We start from the raw sequence: 18199 nt of genomic DNA, 5'->3' as shown, positions 1-18199 counted from the left end.
ATTTGTATAACCTACTGATGCTTATAATTTATATAGCCTGCATTAATGTGTGAATAAATTGATATAGTAAAACAAGTATTGGGTGCAAATTTATGCAACAGAAATACTTAATGAAACGGTTAAGCAATAAACCACACAGAGCGACAGTGTACCACAAGATTTTGAGTCGTTCACGACATATGTGCACGAGCGATAGCAAGCGCACTATGGAGTGAATTTGTCAAATCGACAGGTATACCCGTTGCTTAGGCGGTTTATTGCCTTTATATCATATTAAATCGAAGTTGTAGTATGGACATTCAAAGTGGAAATTTCCCTCCAGCTGAGTTCCCGTGACTGTTGTAAACCGTGCTGTATTGCGAATGTAGCGCGGTCATTTTCACGTCTCAAACAATCATATGGCAGTATTTGCGCCATCAATACACTGGTATGATATAAGAATTCATAAAAATCAGTGCAGAACTGTCATTTAAAGAAAAAATATAGAGAGAAAGAAGATTGATATAGCTTAAATACTGTTTCATCCCATTACTAATACATTTAATACGAAATAAAATATTTGCATAATGAAGAAACAGCAGCCTCTGAGTTATGACAATGCTTGTATGATAAACATGTTTCCTGATAGAAGTTCAGTCTAGCTTTTGTATGCGCGATCATTTGTGTTTAATGTTTGGGCATACTGCAATTTTCAACATAATTTATCATTTGCCTCTGATCTAGGTTTCTAGATACTCATCACAAATCCTATCAAACAAATACTTAAATTTTTACATCTTATTTTCTCTCCCGTCAACCCGTACACTACTCTCACAACTGGGGGAATTAAACATTTTACACTGTAAGAACATAGCTAATTAGGGATCATGGCGGATTCAAAGGAACAAAAGAGTCCTTATCAGCTATGGACGTATTCGTTACACAATAATTATACATAAAACGACATGGGTTGAGGTAAGGTATAATTCAAAACAAACCAACAAACAAACATATCTTGAACCTCAAAAGAGTTGGTCCCATTGCCGTACGCCATATGACATGGATACCGCACTATGAATACGCATAGTTTTTATTGTCGTTTAAGTTCTTTGCATAACGTTATGCGAAATGATCAAAGAAAACAGAAATTGTTCACCGGGTCTCCCCAGTAATACCAGCTAAACTCTTTGTTTACCACCCATCGTTTAGTAAAGTGGACAAAATCACCGGGTTCACCGCAACCGTGTGTTTGGCGCGTGTACGGATTGTCCCCGTACTCAGGATTCGGCTGATCGACGACGAAGTTGGCGATGTCGAATCGCTCTGTCGTAGCGTTCGCCTCTGTCAAGTTGTCGCTCCAGGTCTTAGGAATGAGGATGGTGACATTTTGGAAGTAGGTCCACTGGTGGGTGGCGATATGCAAATGACCTGACGCTTTCGTGAAGATATTCTGAATAAGAGAGAAAAGAGATTAGTACGTCAAGGCAAAATGCGCCTCGCAGTTTACCTAGCCGAATTATATTGAAACTTGCTGAACAAAGTAACTTTTTAGTCCCCGCGGACGAAGTCCGGCGGGGACTTATAGATTTGGTCCCGTCCGTCCGTGCGTCCGTCCGTGCGTCCGTCCTCAGCCGTTTCTCAGACACTGCTGAACCAATTTTGTTCAAACTTGGCACAAAGGCATAGCACTATGACCTACAGATGCACATCGATTTATTTTGCGATACGATTCAATATGGCCGCAAGGTGGCCATATTTTTGCGATTTTTCATGTCTTTGAACCATAACTCAAACATCCTTGAACCGATTCTGTTCAAACTTGGCACAAAGGCATAACACTATGGCCTACATATGCATGTTGAATTATATTGCGATACGATCCAATATGGGCGTGAGGCGGCCATTTTGTTGCGATTTTTTCATGTCTTTGAACCATAACTCAAACATCCTTGAACCGATTTTGTTCAAACATGGCACAAAGGCAAAGCACTATGGCATACATATGCATGTATCAATTAACCTTGCGATAGGAGCCAATATGGCTGCAGAACTGCCATTTTGTTGGAATTTTGCATGTCTTTGAAGCTTAATTCAAAGGTCATTACACCGATTTTGTCCAAACTTGGCACAAAGATCATGCACTATGGCATACATATACATATCAATGTACTTCGTGACATGTTCCAATATGGTTGCCAGATTGTCATTTTTCCCAATATCGCTGCCAGATGGTCATTTTTGGATTTCTTCATGTCTTTGAGGCTTAATCATATGCAAATATTCCTTATCCAATGTTGTTGAGACTTGGTACAAAGATAAAGTACTATGGCATACATATGCATGTCTACTAATTTTGTGCTATGATCCATATGGTCAATAGACAGCCATTTGATTTCAATTTTGCTGTGATTTTTTTATGTCTTTGAAACAAACATAGGTCACTGTCCTTCGATGGACTGATTTTGTTTTAACGTGATATGGCTGCATTCTTGTGCACATTAATTTGTTTCATATATGATCCGAAATGGCTGATTACAACAACATACCCGATCCCATACCATTCTAAAATTCCACCGAACCATGTGTATAGTATGTGCCATCATGACAATAGAGGCAGTGAGGGCATCGTTATGTGTGATGTAATCAAACGTTCTTTTAATGGTCATTACGGGCAGAGATGGGTCAATTTTATTGAATGTTCCTCAGATTACTTTATTATGTAAGTCACAGGCTTAGTGCACCCGTTGCACCAATGTCATTCAACAGCTACCTAGACCACAGCTACCTAGACACCAAAGATTATAACAAAATGGACAAGCGGGGACTTTGTCATCAACGATGACTTGTTACACTTAGGCCTATGTCTTTATAACAAATGATTGTTTCATTTTTTCATCAGGATATATATGGAATATAATATATGGAATATCTGCCGATTTAAATTTAGGTATTTGTAATGTTATATGTGAAGTGCATCTCTATTTATGGTATTCGCTTGATCTTGAATTTTTATCTGGATTGTGAAGAAAAATATATTTTTATGTTCACAGAGTATGATCAACACTTAAACGTTTATTGCAAAGGTGCGTGATATTCGTTAGAGTTTGATACAAACAATCCATCCTTGAGTTATCTCCTTAATTTCCGAGACTATGGTTTAACGGCATGTGTTTTCAAACTACGTTTCGAAAAGCTTTTTGTATGTTTGTCTGACATATTGAACCGGATGATGAATAAATTGAATGAAATAAAACGACATGATAAACATGGTTATACTCGACCTTTATGTAGTAAGAAGACGGCATATTTATGTGAAGATGATCGTGGTCTCGACTTGAACGCGACAACAGACAATAAATACCACACACGGCAAAGAACAGGCCACTGTTACTAATGGATGTGGGAAATATGTCATTTTTGATGCAGAAGCTGACACAAAAAGAATCGCCTACCATAATTCCGCATTCATTTGGAGTCCAAAATTTTGTTCGTCATCAGTTCGCCATGCCCTTCACTATATGCGATTCAAAGCTTAATACCTGGGTGTTAGGCCCAGTGACGCATCACATATTAATAGTCCACGCGGTGTTCATACCAAATCTAGACACCAGTCAATCAGTTTAAACTTATAAAATTGGTACCCGTATGATATCTTTAGTCACCGAAAAGATCATCAATGTATCTATGCATGTTGTTAAGATGCTTTAAAATCTCTTACATTCAGATTTATTTAAAGATTGCCTAAAGTCGGTTTTATATGAATATAAAAAAAATCAGTAATAAGTGGTGCACAGTTGGTTCCAATTGGAATGCCCACAATTTATCTAAAGATCATGCCAGCAGATTTTATGAATATGCTGTCAATGAGACAATGTAGCATCTAATATCTTCCTCATCAGTGTATTATCATTTAACATCAGTATTATTACTCAAATATCCCCAATTGCGTGCGATGACAATGTATTGGTACGCACGATTCCTTTTCTTGTGAAAGAAGGCTTGTTTAATCAGCAATGATATTCTGCAGTTCAGTTCATCATGGGGGATTTTAGTGTACGAGGTGGAAAAATCAAATGTACGGATGGAACTGTATAAATAGGTTGCAAAGTATGCAATAATTCTTTCGAATATTTTAGTATCCACATCTGATTTAATCCACTTGTCTCATAAACTTTATTACAATAACGTTAACGTGTAAGACCACGTTTAATGTTACCTAAAATGACAGTTAAATGTGTTAAACCTTAGGTTGTACACTTGCTGGAACCATAGGAACTATGCTGGCACCTGCTATAAAGCATTGTTTATGAGAAATCTTATGGATCTCAGATTGCTATCAGTCAATTTGCTTCGAAATGATTATTTTCGATCACTTTTAAAGCCGGCCTCCCTAACCACTGTGCGCCGCCATTTTGAAACAAGCCAACTATCGCCAAAACTTACATAAGTTGATGCCTTACAGACTGCTATCTCACGCGAGAATTCAAAATCAGCGGCGGAGCGCCACCAATGGTGCTAACAGTTCTTTGTTTCGGGCCTCTTTTACAATGCTAGTCTGATCTAACCATGTAATCTGCCCATTATAATTGATTTTCGGTGGCCAACTTGATTGCTTGTCGGTTTAAAGTGAAAATACTGAATCTATCGTTAATTTTCTACGTGACTGGATGCCGTATGTTGTGGGTTCGAACCCCAAAGAAGACACCGTATTTGAAAATATTTGGCAGCCCTTCTTCCTCTGCGGTATTTCCACAACAGTAGTACATGATACAACTTTCTTCCAAAAATATTCTAAGCATATACCTTGCAACATCCTTGGTTGCACTTGAATCTTTTTCGTCGATGAGCTGTTCAAGTTCTTACGCTGTTGGAATGGAAAATCTGTCTGTTTTAGAGAAAGGCTTGTCGCTCATCCCGGGCGCACAGTGACCGGGCACCTTTCCAGATTTTGTATAAACCATTTGCCTAGGGAAATAGTTTTTCAAAAAACACTAACGTCACTGTTGTCGATTCAGTGGGCACTAGACGTATCTATTTTCTCCTCACTTGACATATTCTGGCAAACTGTGACATGGAATGAGCACACTCTAAACGTTTGGACGCTTATGACGCGTCGGATGCGTTCAGTTTGATCACATGGGAAGTGTTATGTGTGTTCAAGTATTGAACATTTGTGTTCAGAAATAGAATGGATGTGGTCAGCCATAGACCGCTGCCATTCTAACACCAACTGACAACAGTGTTTGTCGGCTGTTTTTATTCAGACAATATTATTTTAGTTAGAGACACACATAACGATATCTTTAATTTGTTTTCTGCTCCAGTAAACTCCTCTGAAACAAAAAACGAACAAAATATTTTGTTTGACTCGTATATATGTGAATTCGAGTCAGTGAACACTTTTTGAAATCAAAGGCACATGTTGGTAGTTCTGAAAATGTTTTCAAGTTTATTAATTGCTTATAATAAAAGGAGGTAAATGTCTTTAAACTCTTTATTTCGATAAAATCGTGAAGACAAAAATCTTCCGAACACTGGTGTTCAATTTGTGAATATTCGTATTCTAACAGAATGCCAAACAGAGAACACTAGTGTTACCAACAAAATGAACACTTGTGTTCCCGGATGTCCCGAGTATGACGTCACAGATAATCGGGCTTCCTCGGGTCACACGAGGGCCCCTCTGAGCATGCGCACATTTGATGCAAGCCACGCCGCTGCTGCAGACGACCCATTTTGTTGCTGGCGGTATTTTTGACATTCTAGGATTTAGCGATCGAGGTCTGCCAGTATTTTGTGACGGTGTGATAGCTGCTTACACAGAGAGTTTTTAGTGCTACGGTAAGTATTGTATATCGTGGCAAAATGGCATTGAATAGGCACCAAGTTTGAACCATGGCCCGGCGCGGGGCGATAAGCATGTGACACTATTTTTGCTGTAGAGTACCCTCTCTCGCAATATTGTGAGTAACTTACGGTCTAATTTTAATAATTATATCGTTTTGTGTTTACACTAGACAGTTGCAAATTTTCAGGCCATATTCTTGAGTCCAAACACAATTTTGTACATCACAAATAGAATGCTAGTGTTCTGAATGCTGAATACTAGTGTTCCGTAACTCCTAATGATCTAGTCTGTTGATGAAGGTCACATGATACATAGCTGAATCCTAGTGTTCATGTTGTGAATATTACCATTCTATCCTATTAAGCTTAGAAATAGTGATTTTGCAATAGCGTGATCTATGTATCTACTTTTTATCGGCAAAATTCATATTTATGACAAAGCCATGATTATCATTATGTCCTAACTTTGCCAACTGACAAGTTAGCTACCATAGTGGTTGAACAGGGGTTTGGAAATTGGAGACTGATGTATACTTGCCACTACTACTGTACTCTGAAAGAGCAATGCAGATGTGTGTATATTAGAAATCCCTCCAAATTTATATTGATTGAATTAATATGGGGGAACCTATATTTAAATGTTGCTTGTGTCCATATTCAAATAATTTGTTTTCATCCTTCAAAAGGCACTTTGTACGTTTCCACAAAAATGATCCAAATTTTTCTGTAGCTTGCTGCATTGATTCTTGTGCTTACACAACTAATCGCTGGACAAATTATAGGGTTCATGTTCATAGAAAGCATAGACATGTCAACACGGAGGATGTTGATACTGACGTTGATACAGATGAAGATAATCTTGTTCTCCCTTTTGTGAAAGAGACAAGTGTACACCATTTTAACGCCATGTTTACTCTGACTTTACAATCAAAGCACAATGTTTCACAAGCTGGCATTGACAATATTGTGTCAACAGCAGACACTTTAGTAAAGAGTCACATGGATGTGTACATGAAACACATTGCAGAAAAATTGGAAAATATTGGAATTGACTCGCATGTCATTGACGGTATTGATATTGATACAGGATTGGAATTATTATCTACCAATTCAAAAAGACAGGCATTCTATAAAAAGAAACTAGAAACACTAGTTGAGCCCAAGGGAGTAGTAATAGGTGAAAAGTTTGTCACAAAAAATGGTACAATTCAAATAATGCCAAGGTTAGGATATATCATTCCATTCAAGCAATGTTTGCAGCAATTACTACTCTTGCCTGAAGTCTGGGAACACATACAAAATCCTCACATGTCATCTGATGGCTTCATGTATGATATTTGTGATGGAGACTTTGTGAAAAGACATCCTATTTTTCTAAATAATAGGCAAGCACTTCAGGTTGTTCTGAATTGTGATGATATGGAAATTGTAAACCCATTGGGCAGTCATGTTAAAAAGCACAAACTGACAATATTCTATTTTGCTTTGGCAAATATTCCCCCAGAATATAGATCTAAACTTCATGCAATACAACTTTTGGCAGTATGTAAAGCAAAAGATATTAGGAATGCTGATTCAGAAAGAAAGTTGCTCTCTGATTTCATTAGCACTATGATTGAAATGGAAAATGATGGCCTAGAAATAGATCTTCATGGAGTAAGACATATCATAAAGGGGACCCTTGTCATTGCCTCTGCTGACACTCTTGCAGCTAATTGGCTCGGAAATTTAAGGAGGGGGTCTCATTTGCCCTGAAAAATTGCAGAAGATGTGAAGTGGAGGCTGTAAACATAAAAAATGTGTTTGATGAAAGGCAAGTTGTGCTAAGGAGTAGAGAGACACACATTGATAGATGTAATGACCTCTTGCAAATGAGTAAGAGTGCAAGGGTGTACTGGAGTAAGTTATGGGGAATAAATGGTACCAGTGAACTTCTAAAGATAGAGCAGTTTGATCTGGTTTCTGGCCTTGTTCAAGACCCGATGCATGTTCTCTTGGAAGGAGTTGTTCCACATGAGCTGTCTCATGCACTCTACAGATTCATATTTGTACAGGCTCTATTCACATTGAAGTGGTTAAATACAGCAATAAGAGGATTTCCCTATTCATATTTGCATAGTAGTTCAAAGCCAGAGCAAATAGAAAAGAAACATATTGATGGGTGTGGATCAATCAAGCAAAGTGCATCAGCTATGCTGACACTTGTACATACTCTTCCTATCATTATTGGGCATCGTATATCTGTTGATGACATATATTGGAAAAACACTATGCGTCTGGTACAAATTGTACTATTGTGTACATCATCATATTGTACAACAGAAACAGCAATGTATTTGAAAAATCTTATTGCTGAATATCTGTACAATTTCAAATCCTTGTACCCCAAAGCATCATTCATCCCTAAAATGCATTACATGGTACACCTACCTACTCAAATGTTGATGTACGGACCACTACGCCATCATTGGTGCATGAGATTTGAAGGCAAAAATGGTTACTTTGCAAATAAGAGGTATAAGAACTTCAGAAATCTTCCACTCACACTGACAAGTCGCCATCAAATGTACATGGCGTACATGCAGGCTGGGTATGACGGTGGACGGTCAACTTCTTTTTTGTATGCAGGTGACACAGTTGGTTCTGGCGTTGAAGTAAATTTTGGGGAAGTGTATCCAGAATTACTTCAAGCATTCTGTCAACTGACAACAATGGATATTAACAGAGTGTATCAAACTTCCCAGGTTGCAATTCATGGTAATGAATACCACAGGGGTTGTGCTCTGGTAATTGATTATGATCAGGATATACCAGTATTTGGAATATTGCGTGATATCATTGTGCTTGATCATGTTAAATATTTCATCCTTGAAGAAGTTGAAGCAGAATTTAATGGGCACATTTTAGTATATGACATCAAATCAGTAGGTAGGAAAAAATAGCTAAACACTCAGAATTAAAATTTAAGTGGCCACTTAGTGTTTACAGATACCAGGGTTCAGATGTTGTGATGAATACTAACAGTCACACATTCATAAATGCATTTTAAACCACATGTTGATACACTAGTTATGTCATTCAGCATTTACCATACAACATTTTTCTAATATAACTGTAACCCAAACTTTATAGTCTGTTGTTAGTCCCCACGGACACCGTCCGGGGGACTTATAGGTTTGGTCATGTCCGTGCGTGCGTGCGTGCGTCCGTCCGTCCGTCCGTCCGTCCGTCCGTCCGTCCGTTCACGCAGATATCTCAGAGATGCCTGAAGCGATTTCATTCAAACTTGGTACAAGGATTACTTCATATGTCATACAGATGCACGTCGATTTGTTTTGTGATACGATCCAATATGGCTGCCAGGCGGCCATTTTATTACGATTTTTTCATGTACAGAGCCATAATTCAGGCATGTTTCAACTGATTTTATTCAAAGTTGGTACAAGGACATTGACCAGTGTCATAGATATGCACGTCGATTCTTTTTGTGATACGATCCAATATGGCTGCCGTGCGGCCATTTTGTTACGATTTTTTCATGTACAGAGCCATAACTCAGGCATATCTCAACCAATTTCATTCAAAATTGGTACAAGGACATTGACCAATGTCATACATATGCACATCAATTTGTTTTGTGATACGATCCAATATGGCTGCCAGGCGGCCATTTTATTACGATTTTTTCATGTACAGAGCCATAACTCAGGCATGTTTCTACAGATTTTATTCAAAGTTGGTACAAGGATATTGACCAATGTCATAGCTATGCACATCAATTTGTTTTGTGATACGATCCAATATGGCCGCCAGGCGGCCATTTTGTTACGATTGTTTCATGTACAGAGCCATAACTCAGGCATATCTCAACCAATTTCATTCAAATTGGTACAAGGACATTGACATACATATGCACGTCAATTTGTAACAATTTTTTCATGTACAGAGCCATAACTCAGGCATATCTCAACCAATTTTATTCAAACTTGGTACAAGGACATTGACCTATGTCATACATATGCACATTGATTTGTTTTGTGATTCGATCCAATATGGCCACCATGTGGCCATTTTATTACGATTTTTTCATCTCCTGAACTACAACTCAGACATGTATCAAGCGAATTTATTCAAAAGTATTTTTATCACAGACCTAATGAAGAGGACTCTATCCTCTCTGAGGACCTGTAATCAAAGCACCCATTAACAAGTGGGGACTGTGTCATCAACGATGACTTGTTACATTTAAAATGCACTTCAGGCTTGTTAACATGCCATTTTGCCACATTACAATACTTGCCAGTCACACTATCAAATGCTAATATTCTTGTGTATCAGCTAACAATGCCAATGTTCAAAGTATGGAATGCAGCGAGAACAGTGAAAAGGGCCACAGTTGCATCAAATATAGCAGAAATCAAAGAAAAAGGTAAGATGATTGAATTTTCTGATTATATTCTACAAAATTATTATTATGATATGAATTTTAAAGTGGTGTACAGAGACAAAATTGAACCATGTCTGTGTGAAATCTTACTATAACGGATTACTTGTAAACACATGGACCAGGAGATTGATTAAACTCAACAAAAATGTTTTCATGAAATGCTGTTCTTTTTCTTGTCAGGAGCACAGAAAGTTCTCCTGCCTCCTTGTATTCATTCTGTGGATATAACTGTAGTTCTGGAGGAAGACGGCACCGTCATCGATGAGGACGAAATCCTCTTGGAACTAAGTGGCAAGACTTTGCTCCTGTTAGGGCCACAGGAATCATGGCAGCCAGTGGTTGAAAATGCCAGTGACTCTATTCAGGCCCCCTTGAGCCCACCATCAGCTCTTGTGACAGGTGCAACATCCGAGCAAACAGTCTATTCACCAGTGGGAATGCCAAAGACGCAACCTGTTTGTATTCTGTCAGAAGCATCAGGCTCTACAGACTCTCTTACTGGTATGTTTAATAGTACTTAAAAAGAGAGATACCCAGTAAAAGGCTACCACTGAACCAGGCTAAGATTTCCCTGCTAAAGCGTTGTGACAGTAGCTAGATAATTTTGGTTTGTTCAAGTGATATGTACAATCCCATGACAAAGTGTAAGAAGCCCACTCATAGTACACAAATGAGTAAACACAAATCTATTAAGGGGACAGTAGCTGTAATATTGGATGACTTCCAGCATATTTTGCGTATCAACTACAATAACTTGTCCTTTTCCTAAATCATGTTTATAAGCCTGGCATTTAGCTTGTCAATATAGTTTGTATATACTTCCAGCATTATTATTGTTGGTAAATGAATTTTAGTCAGTGCTAAATTTCAGTTGTCAACAAAGACAATGAACTTTACTCTTACATGTGTTATGTTGGCAAACTGGATATTGGGCATTTGATTCATAGTTTAGAAAAAAATAAGAAGAAACATGAGATGATGCACAGAACAAAAACACTGAAAAAGTCATCAAAAGTTACAGGTAATGTCCCTTTCATAAACAGATAAAACTTTTTTTTTTTCAGATTACAGTAACCTTCTACAGTCTCTGATGAAGGCACCTTTGCCCAAATTTAGTCCTCTGGTTGAAAAACATCTCACTGACACCTGCATCCCATCGGTGATCTGGCAGAAAATGATTAAAGAATGTGGTGTTTACTACATGGAGAATTTTCCAGGTATCCGAGACCAAAGTGGCTATAAAGTTATCGGTGAAAAAATGTATAAACGATATCCTAGTATTTCTCTAGAAGGTGAAAGACCATGGGTAAGTGATGAATTTGCTGTAGATTTTATTTGCTGTCAGCTATTATTCTGTCATACAAATGGTTCTTTACAAAAATGGCAATGACTGGGCTCTGAAGGACGTAGATGGATGGACAGTGTCATCAAATCTAAACAGTCCCTTGCAAACTTGGGCAGTGTTGGGGTAGATACAAAAAATCACACCTAAAAGAAATTCCTTTTTATGATAATGAAATGTTGCAGGTTAAAAGTGTTTTCCTGCAATTTTTTTAAATGCAAAGAAAAAGGTTCTACTACCTGTAATTATCAGTATCTTCCATTTTATGTGAAAATATTTTCAGCTAGACCAAAAGACCAAGTTTATGTAAAAGAAGACCAAAATATATGAATTCATACTAAATTAGGTAGCCAAAACTTTGCCTTATGATGGCAATTATTGCTGAATTTATAGATCGACAGAAAGTTACATCATGGAATGCATAACGTCAGCTCACTATCACTTTATGTACTATAGAAATGAACACAGTAGGTTTGATGTTTTATGTCCAACCTTTCACTGCATATACACAATGATTGTGTCTGTGCATCACTCATCATTGTAAATTAAGAACAAAAATATTAAAGGACATTGGCTGGAAATTTTGGCAGTTTTTTTTTTCAGTAGCTTGTTCTGTGTATAAACTGCAGTTTCTTGTTCTACCCATAGCATGCTAGAATACCCAAAATTCAGTACTGCAGCATATTCTGCATATGCATAATGATTATTGTTATTGTTATAAAATGAATTTTAGTCTGGACTTCAATTCAGTTTTCAACAATAATGTCTTCTTTACACATATGAGCTGTGTTGATAAGCCAAATACTGGACATTTCATAATGCTTCAGGGAGTAGAACATGAAATGCAATAGGTACACAAAACAAAACTGCTGAAAAAATCTCCAAAAGTTATAGCTAATGGAGCTATGGTGTTCTAAATCTGTGTACCGGTAGTAATATAAGTATAGAAGTGGGTTACACAGAGTCATAGTACTGCATTAACATACTACAGAAAACAACAAACAAAAACATTGTGCCAGTCATAAGTTTAACCAGATACAACTGTTGTCTCTTGTAGAGTGTCTTCACTAAAAATCTCAGCCAACATATTCGTCACCAGAGGCACCAAATGAAAACAAAGAGCAAAACAGGCCAACAGCAAGAGTCTGCTTCCAACGACCCCCCAGCCAAGAGGTTACGTTTTCAATCACTACAGATGAGTGACAGTTCTCAGGAGGTGTCAGAAGAAGATATTGGTAGGCATGTGGAAGAAATGAAAGCAGAATGGAAGAAACAGTCATCCAAACGTAGTGTTGAACACATTAAAGCACTCCTGCGCAGTACAAGACAAGATCGTGTCCAGATCCTCGTGGATACTCCTAGTGGCAGTATATCGAAAATACTGGAGCGATATCCATGTCTTACAGACAGTTCCTATGTAAGTATGTTCTTCTCCTAAGCTCTCAATGCAAGAACATGCAGGTGTACAGTGGACTAGCCAGAAACATTACTTATGAGCATATTACAACCTTTCATGTATACTTTGTAGCATTGCTGCACAGAATGCTCGTGTGTCCTTGTGCGAGTGAGCATGCGTGTGTGTGTGTGTGTATATGTGTGTAGGTACTTTTAGGTAATATATTCCTTACACTTATGGTTTGCAGAAGACAAAAGGGTGTTTTTGTGAGTAGGAATACATACCTTTGAAAAAGAAACAATTGAATAGAGCTATTGTAAGTAAATAGCAGGAAGTTTGCTTCAATTGTAGTTCAGTAAATTTGGTTGTATTTTTAGATTTGAAAATTTGGAATTTGATTGTGTCTCCCAGCACAAATCTCATCTGAACTTGTATGCGCTGTAAGTTGCGAAAATATTTACATTTATGTTCCTGTACTACTAGTGTATCATGGGTATGTACTGAATATATGTGCTACCCTCAAATCATGTATATTACATAACATGTATCATAATGGATACATTTTGCAGGTTTTATATGAGCTGTCACTAATGCTAGGGAGTGAAAATGTGAAAACCATGGCGAAGAATTTGAAAACTCTTCTCTTTGTTATCGAAGACATCAGCAACGTTATCCCAAAGTCACAAAATGTAAGTTTTATGTACTTGTTTGCCTAATATTCATAATTCACCATTTTACTGTACATTGTCACTAACATTGTGAATTCTACTAATGAACAAAGAAAGAAAGCTGTAGTTTAAAACACATGAAAAACAGGGGTTGTTAATCCTCACTCACCTAACTGTCATGCCTAATACTTAAAATTGAAATAAATGATCCATCAATACTGTGAAATATTACTTATAGGATCCACTCCGCATGTTAGCAGTAATACTGTACATGGAGAAGAGGATAAAGATGAAGCATGGTGGAAAGGCATCTTCATCAGCACTTTCAAAGGCAGCATCAATCATCACACTTGTTGAGGTAATTATAAAGACATTGTAACAATTGACTATATGTACTGTCTAGTATTTTGTTCAAGTGTTGTTTTAGTGTAGTATTCCCATTGTTGTTCAGTGCATAAATTGGCACAAAACAGGGACATGATATCATGAAGTTTTACAAAATTTGTATAAACGTGACAAAATTCACATTCAGTAAGGCAGCAGTCATACTTTATGGACTGAGGATTGGAGGAATTGGGGGGGGGGGGGGTTCACTCAAAAAAAGATGGGGTATGTTGAACTCACAGTATGATGATGAACAAGAGAGGGGTTTACTCAAAAATTTCACTTTGTACTGTGTGCAATTGAAGTACATAAAATTTGTCTTTATTCCACTAGGATGTAGCAGATGAAGACATCAACACTGCACTGAAAAGCAGAGAATGTGAGGCTCCTCATATTATGGTCTTTACAGCAGCTGGAGAACTCTCAGGACTGTACATCATAGGTGACACTGTTCATATAACTGTAGAAAAAAATGAGGGACTAATGTCTGCAGTGTTGAAACTAATGGCTTCATATTACATATTTGACTTGTCATATCCAAAATCACATGCTATGATTCTTGGGCTTCTGCAATCATTTGTAATGGAGGAGGCGTTCAAGCAAAAAACTTCACAGGGATACAAGGTGCTCTTTAAAGAGGTTAGGGAGAAATGGAATGTCTTAATTGCTGACGCTCCTCAATAAGATGAAGACCTGGTATCCCCATGGTCACCTTTCGGTAGGACTTTAAAGGGACAGTAGCTGTAACTTGAAATTTGATGAGTTTCTCAATATTTTTGTTCCATAAGTTGATGAGAATATCTTGTTTTCCTCCCTAAAGCATGTTGACACGCCGATTATCAACATTGTCAACACCACCTAGAACCAATTGATCGGTCCGTATTTACCTTTGCTGGGTTGCTGTTGTTTTCGTTCTGTGTTGCACGATCTCTTACATCTGACAAACAGCAATAGAAAACCTTGTTCAAATTTTGCACGTCGGCGCAGCAAATCAGAACTTATTATACCGGATTTGTGGATGATATGTACACTCAGCGGTCAGTGCGTTTTATTGAAGACAATTTCTGATTAGTCGGCTGTTCTGGCCGATGCGCGAGATTTGAACGAGATATTCTATTGCTGTTTGTCAGATGTAAGAGATTGCGCAACACACAACAAAAACAACAGTGGTCCAGCAAAGGTAAATATGGAGCATATCTCTACAGCTGATTTTAATCAGATTGGGTGTAGAACAAGAAACTGCTGTTGATGTACAGAACAAAAACTGAAAAAATCTTCAAAAGTTACAGCTACTGTCCCTTTACCAAGACTGGCTTCAACCTGTCCTGGTATTCTCTTGTAGTGACATGCTCCCCTTGGTTTCTCTCACTACCAAGGCATACTGAAAGAGTTTGACATAGATTCAGTGCATGAAAACAGCATTTCTCGTTCAAAATCACGTTTTGGCATGAATTGATTCACATTTCTGAAATTGGTTAACCCTATGAAAATGAATTGTGACAGGGTTTAACTTTTTGTGAGTAAAGCAAATGTAAAATGGGTGAGAATGAAATGTAAATTCATCCAAATGTATGCAAATGACCTTGTTTTTGGCCATCTTCCTTAAATAATCCTTAAATAAAATCTTTAATCCTTAAATAATGAAAAGATCAAATGTTTGATGCACAGCTTTAAAGTCGTGGCTGTGCCGTTGAAGCTTAGATGTGATATATGTTGTAAATACATGTATTACCAACTGAAAAAAATTCTGATTTCTTGAGGCAATTTCTCCGACACCCCGGGCCGTAAATATTGATGAGCAACAGCTCCCTAAATAGTCTAGGACTTTTGAGAACAAACTTATTTGTGTATTAGTACTGTGCACAAAAATGAATTGTATTTTTTCAACAGGTTTTGATTTACATATTTTGTATATAATTTACTTGACAATGAATATTATTCACATGGTGTATCGACTTTAAGTCAACTCGAATGTAATGTAAAGTAAAGTAAACATTTCTGTGCAATCTGTGTTCATCCCTTTTGAAGAATTTCTTTGTAATTTGATATTTATTATTTGTTGTATAGATCAGTTGGTTTATTAGTGACAATTAACTACTGCTATTGTACTGTTTTACAAAGCATTTTAGCTTCTAAAGGAGTTTTTTTATCAATTGCAAGTGAGAAGTTCTCTTTAGAGTACCATAATTGATAGACGTTCTAATATCCAGGTTTTGATTGCAAGTTGATAAGTTTGAAATGGCAAGCAATCATAGCAGTTTTCATGTTGTGTTCCATCGTAAGTATGCAAATCTGTAGAAGTCATATGTGATGCCAACAGAAATATTTAGTTTTTTGTCGCAAGTTGAAAGTCCTAAAATGGCCAGCTGTTATGACAATTTAAATGTTTAACTGTTCCATTGTGAGTAAAAAATTTCTAGATGACTCTTTTAAATGCATTTTAATGCAATTTTGATTGATTGCCAGTTGAAAACTTGTTATGTCGATTTAATTCAAATTGAAAATCAAATGAAAAGCTGTCTTTTGCCTGTAATTTTCTGTGTACATTATTAGGTGAACACATGGTGGTCTGCTTTCCAGAACACATGCATTCTATTTACTTACTCTGCACACTTAATTTGTGTTCAAAAGTGTTACAGTGTTCTGATGCGTAAACAGTGTTCTATTTCATGTAATTTTGAACATATGAAATGCGTTCAAAAATAAAAACACTATATGTTCTAAACCTGAACACATGCATTCTAGTTTTCTTACTGAACACTTAAACTGCGTTCAAAAAGTGTTACAGTTAAGCGTTCTAATATGTGTTCAATAACTGAACACATAACTTTAGAGTGCATGTGGCGTGTTACAATGTAAGCTATGTAGCGTCGTACCACGTTCGTGTAGATTTTGTTGCTTTACGAATAAAATATTTCAAACGTATTTGCATCGTCTGCTCGTATATTTACGTTACTGGCTTGCCTAAATAGAAGTAAACTTCCTTTAACAACCTTAAAGAAAGTTTGACTTTCCCTAGTATCTTACATTCTAAACGAAACCTGCACCGGCGCAACGGACACGAGCATGACCTGTGAATCTCACTGACAGGTACAAATCGGAATTATAATATGTGCATCTTCTCTGACGCGAGTATTTTCACTGCCATTTGATTTACGTAATTCACCACCTAGATACATAACTCATCAACAGAAAACTTGTCGTATAGCAGTTCTATCATGATGCACTGTCGGCCGGGACCGTAATCTTCAGCAGCGTAGACGGCATAAAAAACTGCACCGTATGGGATCGGCCGTGAACGTTGACAGGTGTCGGTAGCAAAACGTATTTTCATTGCGTTCGTTTGTATGTTTTTGGTACAACTGTACTTGTATCTAAGTGCAATGCTCATAATTATCAGTGACGTTTCGGAGTGTCACAAGTCCAATTCGCTCAGCTGTTTTATGTGTATGAACATACAACCGAAGGTCACGCGTACGCGTAGCTGTAAGTAGTTCGGTTGAAGTGAAAATATAATTCGTATTTTACTATGTTAAAATACGGATTCATATCAGTACATCTAAACAATAGCAGAATGGCAATACAGGCATAGCATGTGTGATAATTAGATATTATTCCTATTATTTTTCTTCGTTCAGCGAAGGAAAATACGAGTGACGTAATGACCGTGTCACCACAAGTCGAAGACGATTGGCGACATGGCGATTACGTCACAAGTATTTTCCAAGCTGAACGAAGAAAAATATTAGGGAATAATATACTTATCACATGCACAAGCCAAGAATTCGTTATTTTTTGCAAAGTAAAAGAAGTTTTCCATAACGATTCCGCGTTTACACTGTTGAACTACTTTAGGAATAATATCAATACGCCGTGCGCAAGTTGTCAATCATTTACAGTCGTCTGTCGCGTGCAGTGAGCGAGGAACACAGCGTTCACGTTCGTGTATGGAGCAAATGCCAGACGACCTCTCGGTCTACACGTACCTTCCGCTACGTTATACACTTTTCAAAGATAGCATAGGCCTAGAAATTCACCTCAGACGAAGATACGCTATTTTTCGGGATCAAACAATCGACTGAATCTCGACGGCGGGAAAACAGTGTAACGTCGCGCCTGACCCTGGCTGCAATGCT

General features: G+C 37.5%; 2 protein-coding genes across 2 annotated transcripts in view; one reads left to right on the top strand and one right to left on the bottom strand.

The window, feature by feature from the left end:
* LOC139143509 (caspase-3-like) overlaps window positions 1–18199 on the bottom strand; it is a 103261-nt gene that overhangs the window by 56717 nt on the left and 28345 nt on the right. The gene's annotated exons all lie outside the window — the stretch shown is intronic.
* Window positions 5673–16794, top strand: LOC139143508 (uncharacterized). The gene is made up of 8 exons (XM_070713894.1): window positions 5673–5820; window positions 10165–10255; window positions 10454–10774; window positions 11338–11579; window positions 12673–13032; window positions 13581–13700; window positions 13918–14037; window positions 14397–16794. Exons 2-8 carry the CDS (start codon window positions 10171–10173, stop codon window positions 14745–14747), a joined length of 1599 nt encoding a protein of 532 aa, XP_070569995.1. The 5' UTR covers window positions 5673–5820; window positions 10165–10170; the 3' UTR covers window positions 14748–16794.

Source organism: Ptychodera flava, chromosome 11 (genome assembly GCF_041260155.1).
Source record: "Ptychodera flava strain L36383 chromosome 11, AS_Pfla_20210202, whole genome shotgun sequence".
NCBI classification, from domain to species: Eukaryota; Metazoa; Hemichordata; class Enteropneusta; family Ptychoderidae; genus Ptychodera; species Ptychodera flava.
The sequence above is the reverse complement of the archived record's forward strand: the minus strand, read 5'-3'. Positions and strand labels throughout refer to the sequence as shown.